The sequence below is a fragment of the Convolutriloba macropyga genome, chromosome 14, assembly GCF_964194025.1.
Source record: "Convolutriloba macropyga chromosome 14, txConMacr16.3, whole genome shotgun sequence".
Lineage (NCBI taxonomy): Eukaryota > Metazoa > Xenacoelomorpha > Acoela > Convolutidae > Convolutriloba > Convolutriloba macropyga.
In genome coordinates this window covers 24,335,375-24,353,026 of record NC_134481.1, presented here as the reverse complement: position 1 = coordinate 24,353,026, position 17,652 = coordinate 24,335,375, and the positions used below count along the sequence as shown (strand labels likewise).

The 17,652-nt window shown below is 36.1% G+C and overlaps 1 protein-coding gene across 5 annotated transcripts in view; it reads right to left on the bottom strand.

Annotated features, from left to right (window-relative positions):
- The window catches only part of LOC142353662 (gamma-aminobutyric acid receptor subunit beta-3-like), a 171,889-nt gene that overhangs the window by 133,370 nt on the left and 20,867 nt on the right, over positions 1-17,652 (bottom strand). For 3 of the 5 annotated variants that reach the window (XM_075405959.1, XM_075405960.1, XM_075405963.1), the window contains exons 2-3: positions 17,286-17,430; positions 16,700-16,923 (exon numbers count right to left, since the gene is read on the bottom strand). In XM_075405959.1, the coding sequence (XP_075262074.1) occupies positions 16,700-16,923; positions 17,286-17,430 (369 nt within the window). Of the gene's footprint in view, positions 1-16,699; positions 16,924-17,285; positions 17,551-17,652 lie in introns of all 5 variants that reach the window. The other 2 variants (XM_075405962.1, XM_075405961.1) reach the window with 1 other exon arrangement.

The following is a 17,652-nucleotide window of genomic DNA, read 5'->3' as shown; positions in this document are numbered from 1 at the left end:
ATAACCTACAATGATGTTTAATTTCTTGGTTACAGCTAGCTAGCAACGTGAAAATGGTCTATTTAGTCTACAAGAATAATAATCTTGAATAATTACAAGAATAACTGCAAAATGGCTTATTTTGTTGGTTGAAGTACAACCTTCTCGTGATTTTTATCAGCCAGCAAGCTCGCAGACATCATTATACTCAACGAACCATTAATCATTTTATCAGGCTTAACCTGGTCGACTGCATAACCTGGTCTTCAAGCGAGCAAATTTTGACCTTTGGATAACAAATCAAATCTTGAAACTAGCAAATAGCGTTGCAACGACAGTGTGCAAGGTTGGCGCACCATCTACATGCCACGGTGCAAGGGTCCTGCCATCATTTACAATGAGGCCAGGATCAAGGACCTCAAACACTGATTTCACCACACATTGATGACCACCCTTTTCTTCCCGCTCAGTATACCTGCGTGGGTATACAGGTTCATACCTAAGGGAGCCAAAGAAGGTGCGACAGGGCTTCGCATCTTCCAAGCAAACGAATCGCTTCTGCAGACGACTCCAACAAGTCGCCTGAAGAAGTGCCCTCCTATCGTTTTTGTCACTACACTGCATTACACTTTCCTTTACTACAAACGGCTGATCATGCTCTTCTCAAAAACTTTTGGATCTTTTCCAAGAGTTGATCGACCCAAAGAAAATTGGCATCGATACAAGACTTGTTCACACATCTCGAACATCTACGACTACTCATCATGGAATCTGAAAAGTTGGATATACTTCAAGAGAGGCGGAATGCTGAACCCTACAATGTGAAATATTCGATCTGAAAACAAAGTAATTTGATGTCGCACAATTTAGAGACACGTGCCGTTTGTAGAATCATTTTGACTTCTTCGACGTGATTTTCAGTCTAATTTAAATTCAGTAATCAAGCAATTTAAACAATGGTTAATCACGACAACATTTTGGTGCAACGCAATCACGGGAAAAACCAAGAATGGAAACAGAAGCGCAAGTGTCGAAAACTCTTGAACAGTTGAAGCGCTCTAGAGCAGCAAACATGGGAGTCGTAACAAAGAACGCTCCAAAGATTCAAGATCTGCTGACCAAAGTACAAGCGAGGACAGTGACGAGGCAATGGCAACGGAAATGGAAGACTCCGATGAAATGTTCTTCCGAGTCCAGTCTCAAATGAAGGAGCTATAAAGACTTCTGGCCCCCTTCAACCAACCTGACATAACAGCCTCGCCAATCAATGAACCCCAGTATTCGAAACAGGCTACAAGCGGAATCAAAACTCCCAAAATTGTTCTTCCTAAGTTTGTGGGGAAGTACAAAGACTGGAACCCATTTCATGGTAGCTTCATAGCAGCCGTGAACACCAATCACACATTGTCAGACGTTCAGAAGCTAAGCTACCTAAAGGCCTGCCTGCACGGGGAAGCTACACAAGTCATTACACACCTACCTCTTTCCAGTGGCAACTATGCAGTTCGATTCAAATTGCTAAAACACAGATATGCAAACAAACGTCTAATTCTTCATTCGCATCTCGACGCAATCTTCAACATACCAAGCATTCGCAAAGAGTCAGAGGAACAACTGAAGAAAGTCATCATCACGTTCGATGGAAACTGTCTTGCCCTGGAAGCATTGAACTTCAAGGTGCAACGTGATTACACTTAGGTTCCAGTCTCGCCAGAAAGACTGGATCCTGCCTCGAGACGTCAATGGGAGCTGGAAAGCAGCGGTTCAGCAGATCTGAAGTCGATCGTTGAATTAAGCAACTTCATCAATTGTAGACTGCAAGCCCTCGAAGCAGCAACAAACAAAGCAACAAACAAGGACAAGGTAACAGAAAAGCAAGTAGGTCATTTATGCAGAAAAACAGGTTCAGAGCTACAAATCCTCATTTTCACAATGTATTTGTTGCGCAGCAACTGATCATCAGCTATATCAGTGTTCAAAATTTCTAGCAATGGACGTCAATGCAAGCAACGAACTTGTACGCAGAAACAAACTATGCTTTAACTGCATGAGGCAAGGCCATGGCACAATGATTGCAAATCAAAGGGGTAATGCAAGCAATGTGCGAGACGAGATAAATCACTTTTGCATGATGAACAGAGACAACAGAGTAGAGACCCAAATTCAAACAATAAAAGAAATGCTTATCATCAAATTTCATCTTTCAACAGAGTTCTACAGCGAACAGCCATGACACCCATCAAGCAACCAAACAACGAAATCAAGTGCTGTCATGCAATGCTTGAAAGTGGTGCACAAGTAAGTATGATCTCAGAGATGTACCCAATTTCTCTGACTTTCCAAACAACAATTCGAAATAGACATGAGTGGCATAATTTCTTCGAAAAAGATGGAACACATCCACCGTCAACCTTCTCATAGAACCGGAAAACAAAGCAATCAGTGTTTAAGCAGTTGTCATGCCAAAATTGACGGATCTGCTACCAACAGAGCAGATAAGTGTCAAATCATGCGTTCAGATCAACACAGTGAAACTAGTTGATCCGAGTTTCAACACTCCAAACAAAGTTGACATCACTCTTTGCTCAGACCTTTCTGAAGACATCGTCCTCGATGGCAAACGACAAAAATCTAAAGGGCTTCTTTGCGAAACACAGTTTTCGGATGGACAGTGTCAGGACAAACTTCATAAAAACGGGAAATAACGCAAACGGCAGTTGTAGTTCCTCTGACAAACACTGATCTACGTTCCTTTTGGGAAACAGAGGAAGGTCTAATTTACAAACAACTTTTCCTGGAAGAACAGATCTGTGAACAGCATTTTACTCACACAACAACCAGAGATAGAGATGGGAGATTTGTTGTGAAACTTCCATTCAAAGAGAAACTGGAAAGCTAGATAACAGCTACGACAAATCAGAAAAACCGTTCTTCTCGCTCAGGAGACAACTCGAGAAAGACCCAGCATCTCAGATCTTTCTGAAACAACCATGGCATTATGAAACTAACGCAAATGATCTCTCCGAAGAAAAACGATTTGTAAATCGTGAAAGTCAGCAGGAGGACTACACTGAACAATACACAATTCTACGCACAATTCTATATTACGAATTTCAAAGATGACACAAGTTTTTCTAAAAAGGTTGAATTTTACGGTATCAAAAATTGGCCCGCCAAATTATAGTGGCCACAAATTTTAAGTTGTTACAGTGGATTAAATTCCCTCCTTACAGGATGATTTACTCATATATGGGTCCTCCGAGATCAGTACTCAGTGTACGCTCACAAACACTTACTTCAGAGTTATTCACGTATTTGTTTTGCTCTTACTCCTTTAACAATCTTTTGACTAACCTAATTCCTAAAATTACTCAAATTTTATGCTAAAAAATTTCAATCCATAACCTACAATGATGTTTAATTGCTTGGTTACAGCTAGCTAGCAACGTGAAGATGGTCGTCTAATTAGTATAAAAGAATAATTACCTTGAATAATTACAAGAATAACAGCAAGATGGCTTATTTTGTTGGTTGAAGTACAACCTTCTCTCGATTTTTATCAGCCAGCAAGCTCGCAGACATCATTATACTCAACGAGCCATTAATCATTTTATCAGGCAAGGTCAGAACAGGGTGTGCAGACAACCAGGGCAATTACAATATTTCGCCAACTCGATGCTCAGCAAAAGAGCTCTTTGTCGGTATCATCAACCAAATCTTCAAGTCGAAACTAGCAAATAGCGTTGCAACGACAGAGTGCAAGGTTGGCACACCATTTACGTGCCAAGGTGCAAGGGTCCTGCCATCATTCACAATGAGGCCAGGATCAAGGACCTCAAAGTCTGATTTCACCCAACATTGATGACCATCCTTTTCTTCTCGCTCAGTATACCTGCGTGGGTATACAGGCTCATACCTAAGGGAGCCAAAGAAAGTGCCACAGGGCTTCGCATCTTCCAAGCAAACGAATCGCTTCCGCAGACGACTCCAACAAGTCGCCTGAAGAAGTGCCCTCCTATCGTTTTTGTCACTATACTGCATTACACTTTCCTTTACTACAAACGGCTGATCATGCTCTTCTCAAAAACTTTTGGATCTTTTCCAAGAGTTGATCGACCCAAAGAAAATTGGCATCGATACAAGACTTGTTCACACATCTCGAACATCTACGACTACTCATCATGGAATCTGAAAAGTTGGATATACGTCAAGGGAGGCGGAATGTTGAAGCCTACATAAAGTGAAATATTCGATCTGAATACAAAGTAATTTGATGTCACACAATTTAAAGACACGTGCCGTTTGTAGAATCATTTTGACTTCTTCGACGTACATTTACTCAATCTCTCAAATTAAAGTGATTTTCAGTCAAATTTAAATTCAGTAATCAAGCATTTTAAACAAATGGTTAATGACGACAACACAACAGTTCAAGGCCTTTCAGAGTTTGTTTGTTTACAGTAACATAGCAATTTCAAATTTATGATGATTCCATGAAATTGAACTTTACAACAGCATGGCAATCGATAGATGACATATTTAGCGAAAGCTCGATTAGGCGAACAAAATTTTTGTAGCCATTAGTTAAAAATCCAGAACAGAAGTTTTGAATTTATTCGAACTGCAATTAAGACAGTTAAGAGGAACTCCATAATGAGCGGTACTCCTCTCGATGTCGAATGTTCCAGATAGTCGTCTTTAAAAGCGAAAGATGTTAATTAACATGGAAAATGTATCATTGTTTTCTATGTTTCGCATCTTTCACTGTAAATTAAAACTACTGGTTGCAAAAACGCACTATACTACAACCTGAAAATGTTAAAAATTCAAAATTTTCTCGATGACTTTTTATGCTTTTTTCTACGAAGTGTATTATTAAAGTCGCTTTATCATATAGCGGATATTGCAGTATTTCATCTAAGTGTTAGGATGTTCGCCTAGTTTCCGCAAAACCTTAGTTCGTAAATTTGGCCTAATGGCTACAAAATTTTTGATGATTTTATTTCCGCCTATTTGAGTTTGCGCCTAATATCCTCCGCCCCTGGCAATCAGTAAAAGAACAAAACAGCATAACCAATTCTGTGCAAGTGGAAAAATTAGTCAATTTTTTTTTAAATCTTCAGAAATTGTTTCTGTCATGCGATAGCACAAATCAAACATCGAAATACCGCCTAGTGAGCACACCTTGCGCTGTATCTCGCTTTTGGTACCATTGTGTAAATTTACCTTTAAAAAGGTGTTTTTGGACCTAAGAATGAACTCAATTCCAATAGAATTTTTGTGTTAAACAACCCCGATTGAAGTTAGGGGTTTGAATTCTGAAAAAGGGCGATTTCGATTGAAAAAATATCAGGAAGTCAAGTGTCCAAAAGTCACTCAAAACATCAAATCGCTCAAGCAAGCGAAAAAAACGGTTTGTTCATCGTTTCGTGCTCAGCCATTAGAGCTATGAACTGTTTTGTTGTAGTGATAAATCTTGCAGATCGGTGGCCTAAAAGAAAATTGAGATCTTTTCCGTTTGTGCTCCCCCCTGCTTAGTGGGTGCATATTAATTGCACCCCCAGATGCACGTCCCATCTTTTTACATGATGATTTACCATTTAATAACACGTGCTCTTTAATTGGTTGGAGCATAACGTACTGGGTGGGGGGGGGGGGGGGCAACAAACGGAAAAGATCCGAAAAATGACAGCGTTCAAATTGTCAACGTGGTTTTGTCCTTTTCGCAATGTTCAATGCAATAAACAAAAAGAGTGAAACTATAGTTATATGTTAGGGAATGTAACCTCAGTAGCACTCAGGCGGTTAGTTGCAGTTACATTTACAATATGTGACGTCCTACTTGTTTGAAAACGATGATGTTTGTTTGCAAACAGGCTGTGGTCAACAAAAGGCAACACTTTGTCCCATAGAGCAATATTGAAAAATAACTGAATAAAAAAACGGCTCAACTGTTTTTGTATCAAACTGCTGAAAATAGCGTCAAAACAAACATTTACATCAGATCAGAATTGAAGCAAAAGTTGAAATCATACAAAAAAATCAAAATTAAAATGCTATAATACATAATACAAATTTTTTAGTACTATAATTTATGAATCTAAGTTAATCATTTTATAAAAAGAATAAAACCAGATTAAAAATTTTGCCGCGAGCTTTATCTCTACGCAATTTTCTTGAAAAACAATCACAAAGAAGAAATTTTCGCTTTGATTAAGACTCCATTACAAAGCGTATAAAGTACAGAACTATCTTAATTAAAACCAAAATTGGAAACTATTGATATCTGAACAAAGAGAAAGGCGTTTGAACAAAAATGATTGTTTGAACAAATAAGATCTGCCAGCAGTTCAAAAACAAAATTAGATGAGATACTTCTTTTTGATAGATTAAACGACTCGGCTTGTTTGATTTAGACCTCAGTCTCTCTGTCTTTTAAAATTTCAAAGAAAAGTAAAAACTAAACGAAATAGATCCAGACGTCAAAAAAGAGAAAAAATAGTTCTTTTCAATGTCATGTACATTGATGATTTTCGTTTTGAAAAGCCGAGTTTTTGTTCTGAACCCGAGGGAACTTTACATTTAGTCTACAAAATCAGAAGCTGGGTTTAATAGCACTGCGGGTTATCTTAACTCTATTATACAACTAAGAAGTTGAACAAAACACAACGGCGATGGGCGTGTAAGCATGTTAATATTTGGCTAATAAATAAAAGAAACAAATGTTCTTATTAGAAGTTTATAGCGATGAAAAGAAATCTGACAAAAACTATTGTTTCCTGTTAACAGTTCGTATAGTTTACGTCAAGGATCATAGTGTTGCTGCACCACCTAATCCTTTAAACTTTGCAAAAATTGTTTGAGCAATTATAGTCCAAAATTATACAAGAAGGGTCTTGAACAAATCTATCCCTCCGTTGTGGAAAGTTTTTGAAGTTAAGATCAGCATATGCAACGTAAGAAATATGTCAGTTGTACCAGAAAATAGTGAAACTTTGTATAACAATTGCTGCCAGTGTCAGAGTTTTTTTTCAGTGTCATCAAATTTTGTTTGACTACCAATGTTAACTACAAGTTACAATGCCAAAATTTCCCTGATAACTAGGCAGTACGTCCATGACGAACATGAAAATTTCCGGCTTCATATCTCAAACCACTATAATTATATAAAAAGATAAAACTTCCTCCAACCGTTAATGAAAAAACTAAGTTCAGTTATCGGAACGTACGTTTTTAAGCGGTATCGTTTCGACGACTTCAAAAACAAGTATGCTTAAAAATTTTGCGTGATGATCCGTATACCAATTTACAGTATTTGATCCTCAGATGTAGTATTTGATCCTCAGACTTCTGCAAAGTCTGAGGATCACAAGATCTCCACTCAATAACCAATTTATCGGAAGGTAATTTTCCTTTCTCCGTTCACTAATCAAATTTCAGCGTTTATATTCCTCTCTAGTCACATCAAAATCCCGCATATCCGGACAAAACAGTCCCAGACAAAACAGTCCCAGACAAAAATAGTCCCAGAAAAAATAGTCCTAAATTGCAAAATATTCCCAGATAAAATAGTCCCAGACAAAACAAAACCGGACAAAATAGTCCCAAAATTTTACAACTTTTGACTCAACGCATTAATTACGGAAGTTAATCCGACAGTTAAACTTAACCGAATCAAATAATCAAAGAAATAAAAATGGACGCAAAACTAGTTGTTAAACTCAACGACAGGTTTTGTTTTTATTGGGAGAAATATAAAAGAGTGCCTAGCGATGTTTGGCGTCATAATTTCCACGCAAATTGTTGATATGGATTTCAATCAAAAACAAAAAATCAAAACAAAAACAAAAACAACAAAAACAAAAAACAAAATTTGCTTGTCCTTGAAGGCTATGACTGTATTAGGCATCGAAAACTAACAAATGGCGCATCTTCTTGCGCTGCGGTATTACAAAATGAATTGGCAGAGTCAGACTACGCAATGAAAATATAGAAGTTATCACAGTTCATTGCCATTTACCTGATCAAGCAGACATTGAAAAGAGAAAATTCCGCTCGGCGTTGAACGACAGAGCAGCATTGGCTGACTGACGAGACCCCACGCCAAACAATTTTTGCTGCCCAAAAAGACGTCAACAGAGAAACAGCAGCTAATATTCCAGCTTAAACCAAAGAACAGTTAATAGAACGCGCCAACAAAATCGTCCACAAATGAGTGAGCCCTCGTCGCTGAAAGGATTTGAGATTCCCAGATACGACAGATGGCGCATAGTGGTGAGAAGTTCATGTATTATGATTCAGGGCCCCAAGATGACAAAAGAACTTTAGATTTTGCGGTTCTACCAGCCATTGACTTCACTGAGTAACAATCGATTTCGAAATTGTAGTCCCGAACGCATTCCTTTAGCGGAATGAAAACATTCAAAAATTCAATTTTGTTTCTTTTGCCTTGGTCAGAACGTATGGGGACGTGCAGTCGCCTGGCAAAGTATTGGAATACAACAATAACTCGGGAGTTCCGAGGGGATATCAGATTGATGCATTGTACGGCTTTTTTGCCAGTGAAAGATGTCATTACTGCATTTGTAAACTTGCAGTTAGCTTGCACAGAGGACTGTGAATCAGTTTTCAACTACTTTCATGACAATTAAATTGGCCGATACAATTGTACTGGACAGAGATAGAAACCTCAATTTACAATTGAACGATGGAATTGCTGCGAGAACATAAAAAATCCCACTCCAATGGACAACAAGAACCACAAGCTGTTAATGAATTCATGTTGTTTACCAACAATGTAGTTCATCTTTTCTAAGGTAAATGGTAACTTGCTCACTTTGACGTGATTTTAACGCTTAGGGTAATCTTAATTTTTGATAATTGGATGAGCGCCAAACGTATTTACTTAATTTTGCAAATTTCCAAATATAATAATATATTAAGTTTTTTAATTAATAACTGACTGTGCTTTCCTGTTAATTATTATTCATCATCTAATTTTGGCTCGGCAGATGTCATTTTTCAAAACATTCAGTTTTTTTAAGCTGTATCTCCGTTGGTAATTTTCCAACACAACGCAGAAACTAAACACTTTCATCACGCCTATTAATTTCAAATTTAGAGCCATTTTTACTTATGTTACTGGGCATTTCGAGATGAATGCCATTCAAAAAATGTGAAATCAGAGACCCAGCCAACAAAACGTACAATTCTGGGTCAATATTGGACCATTGCCAGATAATGATCGACATTCGTAACTCAAATCATGGAAAATGCGGTGTCTTGACACCTCCTCTATATTTTAGAAGTGGAGGTTATCACGCATTTGGGCAACCCTAAAGTCCAACTAGTTATGGATTCGCATCATTATTTAGATTCATTGATGTCTGATGAGCAAGCAACAGGAGCTAGATATGTCATTAATAAAAGCGGTCAAAATTGAAATATCCACTCATGACTAAAAAAAGCAAAATTTTTGCAACACCAATTTCTTCTTTAAAGGTATTGCGCCAAACAATTGCGCTTCGCATCTACTCGTTTTTTCGATCCTTTCATTACATCAGGGCGACTAAAATCACAAACTCTAATTTGACTTCTCAAACAAGTGAAAAGACAGATACAATTGTGAATAAAACGAAAAACATAGCACGACATGTCCTTAATTACAATTCAATCAATTGAATTAAATAATGACCTGACACTCAACATTATCCAGCCATATCAAACTAAAACAGGCAAAACTCCCATGACGTTGTATGTGCAAAAGTGAACAAAAAATCTAGAAACAATTAGAAAATTTCGTTTTCCAAGTTCTAGAGTTTTGAGAAACAATAATACGCCATAATAATAATAATACAAAAACAATAATAATTTCAGTTTATGAGAAAATTGACCCTACGCATCCTCAAAATGAATACAATACAAAATTATAGTGGTAAACAATGGAAGACAGCCAAAGGGGTGAAAAAGTTATCAAAAATTAGAAGTCAGAGAATTTCTGAAAATCAATGGGGTCAACGTAAAATAAAGATAACTACGTTCCAGAATCCTTAATCACAGCAAACCATAAAACTTATGGTCGTAAAAATATTTTAGCAGTTCTTATGATTCATAAAAGAATAAAACTACAAATGAATGCGTGATACAAAAATTCAGACGATTGGAAACAAGCAGTTGACTGTATCGCAATCAAGCCAGCGACAAAAACAAATGCAGGACAAAAAATCCTGTTTTCATCTTTAGAAGAGTTAGGAATCTAATCAATCTCAGGAATCTATGAACTCAGGAACCTCATTATTTGTAATTTTTCCACATCTGCATGCAATGAAACCCTTGATAAACTACACTAAGTAATAAAACAAACTTTTTCCCCGAAAATTGAATACCGCGAATTACTTTTTAATCATTAACTGTTTAAGTGTAACGAAGATAATAAGGTTCGCTTTCAAAAGAACTTCATATTCAACAAACTGCAAAAAATTGCCGTTATTGAGAATAAGTGATAAGACGGATAAGAAAACTATTTTATGCAAAACTCAATAAATAAAAAGAGAAGCGTAAACTCCATAGCTATGTCCTGAAAAAAATTAACTCGATTGATTTAAACATCCTTATCAACCGATGAGATATCTATTAATTGAAACAAAAAGAAGAGAAAGTGAAAACGAAGACTCGCAAAAATCAAAAATTGACATTGTTTGTTGAAGTCAATAAGTGTTGAAGTAAAAGAAATCGATAGCTTTACCTTGAAGATAGAGTTGAATAATTTAGCCTCAATTAAGAGATTATCCAACATGTTCTTGATTAGATTAATTCATAAGACAAAAACTTCGACAATTAAACGCAAAACTCAAAAACTCACTAAGAAGTTTTATGAGAACATATAGTGTCACAGTCATGAAAACGACTAGCTATGGACTCCAACCAATAATTAGATTCATTGGAGTCTGATGAATAAACAACAGGAGCTAGTGATGTGAATAAATAAAGCGGTCAAAATTAAAATATAACAATCAAAAATGTTTCAAACACCAATTTCTCAATCTACTTTAAAGGGAATTTGAAAACAAATTACGCCTCGCATCTATTTGTTTTTTCTATCCTTTCACTACTTCAGTGCCACCAAAATCACGACTCTAAATTGACTTCTCACACAAGTGAAAAGGCGGGAACAATTGTAACAGAAAAAACATAGCAACGCATGTCCTGAATTACAAACCAATCAATTAAATAAAAAAAGACCTGACACACAAAATTTTTCAACAGTATCAAACTAAAACAAGCAAAAATGCCATGACAATTTATGTGCAAAAATGAACCAAAAACAAAATAATTAGAAAATTTTGTTTTACAAAAGCTTAAAGTTTTCAGAAACAATAATACGCTAAAAAACGATACAAAATAACAAAAATAGATCCAGTTTATGAGAATATTGACCCTACGCTTCCTCAGAATGGGATCACAATACAAAATTATAGTGGTACACAACGGAAGACAAAACCAAAGGGGTGCAAAAGCTATTGAAATCAGACAATTTCTGAAAATCAATGGAGTCAAGGTAAAATAAAGATAAAGAAGTTCCAGAATCCTTAATCACAGCAAACCATAAAACTTATGGTCGTAAAAAAATTTTAGCAGTTCTTATGATTCATAAAAGAATAAAACTACAAATGAAAGCATGATACAAAAATTCAGACGATTGGAAACAAGCAGTTGACTGTATCGCAATCAAGCCAGCGACAAAAACAAATGCAGGACAAAAAATCCTGTTTTCATCTTTAGAAGAGTTAGGAATCTAATCAATCTCAGGAATCTATGAACTCAGGAACCTCATTGTAATTTTTCCACATCTGCATGCAATGAAACCCTTGATAAATTACACTAAGTAATAAAACAAAGTTTTTCCCCGAGAATTGAACACCGCGAATTACTTTTTAATCATTAACTGTTTAAGTGTAACGAAGATAATAAGGTTCGCTTTCAAAAGAACTTCATATTCAACAAACTGCAAAAAATTGCCGTTATTGAGAATAAGTGATAAGACGGATAAGAAAACTATTTTATGCAAAACTCAATAAATAAAAAGAGAAGCGTAAACTCCATAGCTATGTCCTGAAAAAAATTAACTCGATTGATTTAAACATCCTTATCAACCGATGAGATATCTATTAATTGAAACAAAAAGAAGAGAAAGTGAAAACGAAGACTTGCAAAATTCAAAAATTGACATTGTTTCTTGAAGTCAATAAGTGTTGAAGTAAAAGAAATTGATAGCTTTACCTTGAAGATAGAGTTGAATAATTTAGCCTCACTTAAGAGATTATCCAACATGTTCTTGATTAGATTAATTCATAAGACAAAAACTTCGAAAATTAAACGCAAAACTCAAAAATTCACTAAGAAGTTTTTTGAGAACATATAGTGTCACAGTCATGAAAACGACTAGCTATGGACTCCAACCAATAATTAGATTCATTGGAGTCTGATGAATAAACAACAGGAGCTAGTGATGTGAATAAATAAAGCGGTCAAAATTAAAATATAACAATCAAAAATGTTTCAAACACCAATTTCTCAATCTACTTTAAAGGGAATTTGAAAACAAATTACGCCTCGCATCTATTTGTTTTTTCTATCCTTTCACTACTTCAGTGCCACCAAAATCACGACTCTAAATTGACTTCTCACACAAGTGAAAAGGCGGGAACAATTGTAACAGAAAAAACATAGCAACGCATGTCCTGAATTACAAACCAATCAATTAAATAAAAAAAGACCTGACACACAACATTTTTCAACAGTATCAAACTAAAACAAGCAAAAATGCCATGACAAATTATGTGCAAAAATGAACAAAAACGAAATAATTAGAAAATTTTGTTTTCCAAAAGCTTAAAGTTTTCAGAAACAATAATACGCTAAAAAACGATACAAAATAACAAAAATAGATCCATTTTATGAGAATATTGACCCTACGCTTCCTCAAAATGGGATCACAATACAAAATTATAGTGATACACAACGGAAGACAAAACCAAAGGGGTGCAAAAGCTATTGAAATCAGACAATTTCTGAAAATCAATGGAGTCAAGGTAAAATAAAGATAAAGAAGTTCCAGAATCCGTAATCACAGCAAACCATAAATATTTAGAAGTCTTATAATTGTTTTACCAGTTCCTACTGGTGAGAGTAGCAAGATAAACAAATTTAATTAAACAAGAAAAAAGGGTTTATGCAATGGCCTATATTTTTCTGAACATTAACGGCATAGAACTTACCAGGAGCATTAGCTAAGAAGTGAAAGAAAATTTTCGCTTAGATTTATTTGCAGTGATTTTCTTTTTAACCTAACACTATTGAAAATAAGTGACAAGACATGCTCAAAAGTACTTACAAAATACAACTAAATAAGAACATATCTTGGAAACAGTTAGTGTCGAAGAGCAAGAAATCAAGAGCCTTAAATTGAACAAAACTAAAGCGATCAATTTATTATCCGCTAGAAATTTATGAAAACATGTCCCTAAAGCGATCAGACAACAAAAAGTTCAGAGACACGAAACTCAAAAAATCAATAAGTTTTTTGAGAACAAATAGCGTCAAAGTCATGAAAACCACGAGCTAACGACAGATACCAGTGTATAACTTATTTTTTGTCTTGTTAGCAGCAAATAAGACCTGTCATTATGATAATAAGTGATGAAATGGGTAATAATTAAAAAGTAGCAAAATTCAAATATTCACTAATACATTGTGACTACAAATAGTGTCAAATTCATAAAAAGCTATAAATGCCCATTGCTGAATCAAACAGATCCAAAAAAAGTATGTATCTTTTCAATGGAACTCAGGAGACGAAAAACTGAAAACAGATGTCAAAATTACGCAAGTAAAAATTTCCCTCGGAGAAATTGTTTGTTCAAAAAAGTTTGTTAAAACGCCAATTCTTACTCCACTTTAGAGGTAGTTTGCAAACAATTACACCTCAGACCTACTCGATGTTTTGCTCCTTTTAATTTTTCAGCTGGACTGAATTTACCACTCTAATTTGACTTTACATTGACATGATAATTCCGAAAAAGAAACTGAGAATGCCGAAAAAACTGAAAATATCTTTAAAAAAGGGCACACCAATACAATCCAAATACTTTGGATTGGAGAAACAATATAACTCTATAATACCCACTGAGAAGCTGAGGGGGACGATTAAAAAACACATTTTATTGTTTGAGAGCGATTTAAACCCACTCCCAAGCGTAGTTCAAAATTGATCTTGATAATAATCACTTAAGCATGGCGACAAAATTTCGTAAATAATGTTTCCAATGAATTAAAGTGCCTTTAACACCCAACGAGAATCAAAGAGAGAGAGCCAACATTATGAGTGCAATATAGACTAAGGCCCGCAAAAGCATCAGAAGAAAAGTCTTAACGCGGGAGAAGATTCAAGAGGAATTAGGATTTATGTGTTTCGTGCCAACTCCGGCTCGTACCCATGTTCCCCTAGTTTACCGGACATAATTTTGAACGCCTACGCCAGCGACGCGTATTTTTTTGTCTATTACCCTATGTAGCAGAAAATCTCAAATAAACAACATTTGGCTTTGCTGAGTTGCATTTGTTTTATGTTTAAGGTGCGCTAAAACTTGAACAGACAACGAGCTTATACATGGTGGCATAGCGCTTTTCAGAACGCGTTAAATGCGTTAGGCAGAATGAACGATGAACAAAAAGATTGCGATGTTTAGGCGACAGAGCACTCGAATTAAAATAAAAGTATAGAATATAAAAATTTATAAAAATAAAGTACAATGGAGCAAGGGGGAAACACAGCAGTGGATGAAAAACAACATTGACCATTTTTGAGCTTAAGAACAGAAGCCCTTTCGGCACCCACTCGGGGTCGAACTCGTACCCCTCGCTTACGCTACCGATGCGTGTTGCATTTTTCTGTTCCTATTTCTGATTCAGAATAATTTTGGTGAATGTCTTTAATGGCTCGCCTGTTTGGCAAGCTTAATGATCCCAAAGGATGTGCAGATCAGGAGCTAGAAGATGACTAACGAAAAGGATTGGAAAACAAAACGATAAAAAGGAACGGCAGAAAGAAAAATAACGGCAAAAATGTGGTCCGGGAAAGTATTCGTCTTTTTCTGCCTTGAATTAGACTGGAACCCCTGCCTTTTGCTTCAGTCAATTTCATTATCCTCTCCGCTAATGATGCCTATGGATTACAGCTTTTGAATTTTCTTATGAGCAATTTTTTGTTTATTTGCTATTTGGTATTCTTTTTTAAATATACGGCATGCTCTATGCGTGCAAAAAATGATCAAGTTAGGAGCTTAAATCTGTCAATATAGGTCGTCTTAAAACACATTCTTTACCCTAGGCTTCATGTTTAAGGACCATTAAAACATGTGAAGATTGGAGCTTAAACATGGTGGTACAGTATTCGAGTTAAAGAAATACATGGATATAGATTAGTCGGGTATTCTTAAATTCTAGGACAAGAGAAAAATTTAGGAACATAGTATTGAACAAACTCTGATGCCAAATCTGCGATTAAACGTGGCTGGTACAGATGAGAGCTATCCGTTACGCCCGAGTCGTGAAACTTAGATCAACAAAATTAAGCGTTAGAAAGTGAATTCAAAAGTTCTCAATCTTTGACATCGATATTTGGCTTTTTTGATTTAATGTTTCACTCTCTGACAAATCACGATCAAAACCATTACAATTTAAACTTTAAAAGAGGTCCCATTAAAAACACCCAAAAATACTTAAAAATGACTTAAATTTAACCAATCCTGTGAAATAAAATTTTATCCAAGTTCAAGCAAAAGATGCATGAGACGAGCATGCGCGATTTATATAATGTGGAACAAACACTTTTACGTTACTAATCACAAAATCAATTCCTCGACTCATGGTCATGTTCGACTAAGTTTTTTTTCAGGAGACACTCTTATTCGGCTCAGGAAAAGACCGTGCTCGACCTTAACTGGCTATCAAAAAGGCCTTAGCACGACCCGTGAAAGACTAACAGGCACGCGTGTAACAGGCAAGACAGTAACTGGACCAAGTATTTATAGTCAATATTGACCCCTAAACCTGGCTCTAAACCTGGCTAAGCTTTGTTTACAATATATCCGGTAAAATAAACGAATAGCTCGCAGCTTCTATTTTCCTCCACTCATTTTTTTGGAATTAGGTAAAATCACCTATTACGCCACTCTTTGTTAACATTAATTATATTTGCGGCAAGCGATAAATGAACTAGACAGTTAATTATTAGTCGAGCTATCAAGTTTCCTCAATTCACTGGGTTCTTACCCCAGTTGGGACGAAATCCGAAACCGTTTGTCAAGACAAGCAACATCTTGATATTGAAATACACTGAGACATCGGAAAACAGAAATTCTGTTGTAAAATTAATAAAATTAGAACTGAATTTAGAACACTTAGGCCAGTTTCAAAATGCCAGATATCAAAATGCAGGATTTTTTTTACCTCGAAACACTTCGCGGTTCTCGATAAATGCTAGATTTTCTCAGTTACTTCATCAGAGTCACTCAAACCTATACCTCCGAAGATTTTGGAAAAGTCTTTATTTATGGAAAAGCATGCAAAGATTTCACAAGTTTTCACATTCCTTGAAGTAAGGTTTTCATAAGATCTCAAATATTTATCCAAAACTTCACATATTGAAAGCACCCTCTACCTTTCACTGACTAGAACCAATCCCTCTGGGTGAATTCTGATAAGGGAATTGACAGATCCGCCCGCGTGAACAGATGTGCGGACTGCACTTAGGAAGTAGGTGTCTGGTTTCCAGATCTTATCCGATATTTCTGACCCGAACTGGATGTAGGGGTGGCTGCTGTTCGTGTAAGCCAGCCTGGGATCCAGCCATTTTTGGCGGAAGAAAAAGTCCATCGTGAATTCCTGGAAAAAAATTAAGTTGAAGATTCGTATTGCCGTTCTGTCAAATATTACGCGCGTTATAAAGACCTTAGGCAGTGCCGGTGGGAAGGGGGGTTGTTGCAAAGACTACGCCAAAGTGGGGCTAAAAGGCTTGAAATTTTTTGATAAGATCTCAATCAGCTTCATGTTAAGAGAAGGCCAAGACAAATACGAACTTGAAAGATCTATGAATTTAGGTAGTTCAAAGGTTTTGCCTGACAAGATCTCATTAACGTATCCTAAGTTTTGTGAAAGAAAATCAAGATCTTGCATATCTTTTGAGGTGTATCAAGTTTCGTTTCACTGGGAACGGAAAAGTTACGAAGATTGTTGTTGTTGTTTACCATTTCCTCGTGGCTAACAGGTCCAATCCCATCAATAACGATCGAAGTGTACACTACGACGGGTTCTCCTCCAAAATAAGGTCGCAACAGTTTGTTGTAAGTGGCGACGTCACTCACCGTCGAAATGAGAGAAGAGGCTATCTTTCTAAAACATCAGTAATAAAATAATTCTTATCATTAATAACACAAAGAACGACATCGCTGCCGGAACAAGAACAGCCGAGATAAAGAAGAAGATAATTCTCAAATCCATGTTCTTTACAGCCTACAAGAGATTTGATGTTAATCATGCATCATCTTGCAAAACTGTACATCCCTTTTGACATACAAAAACAACATAGTTTTTTGTGAAATCTTGCACGATAAA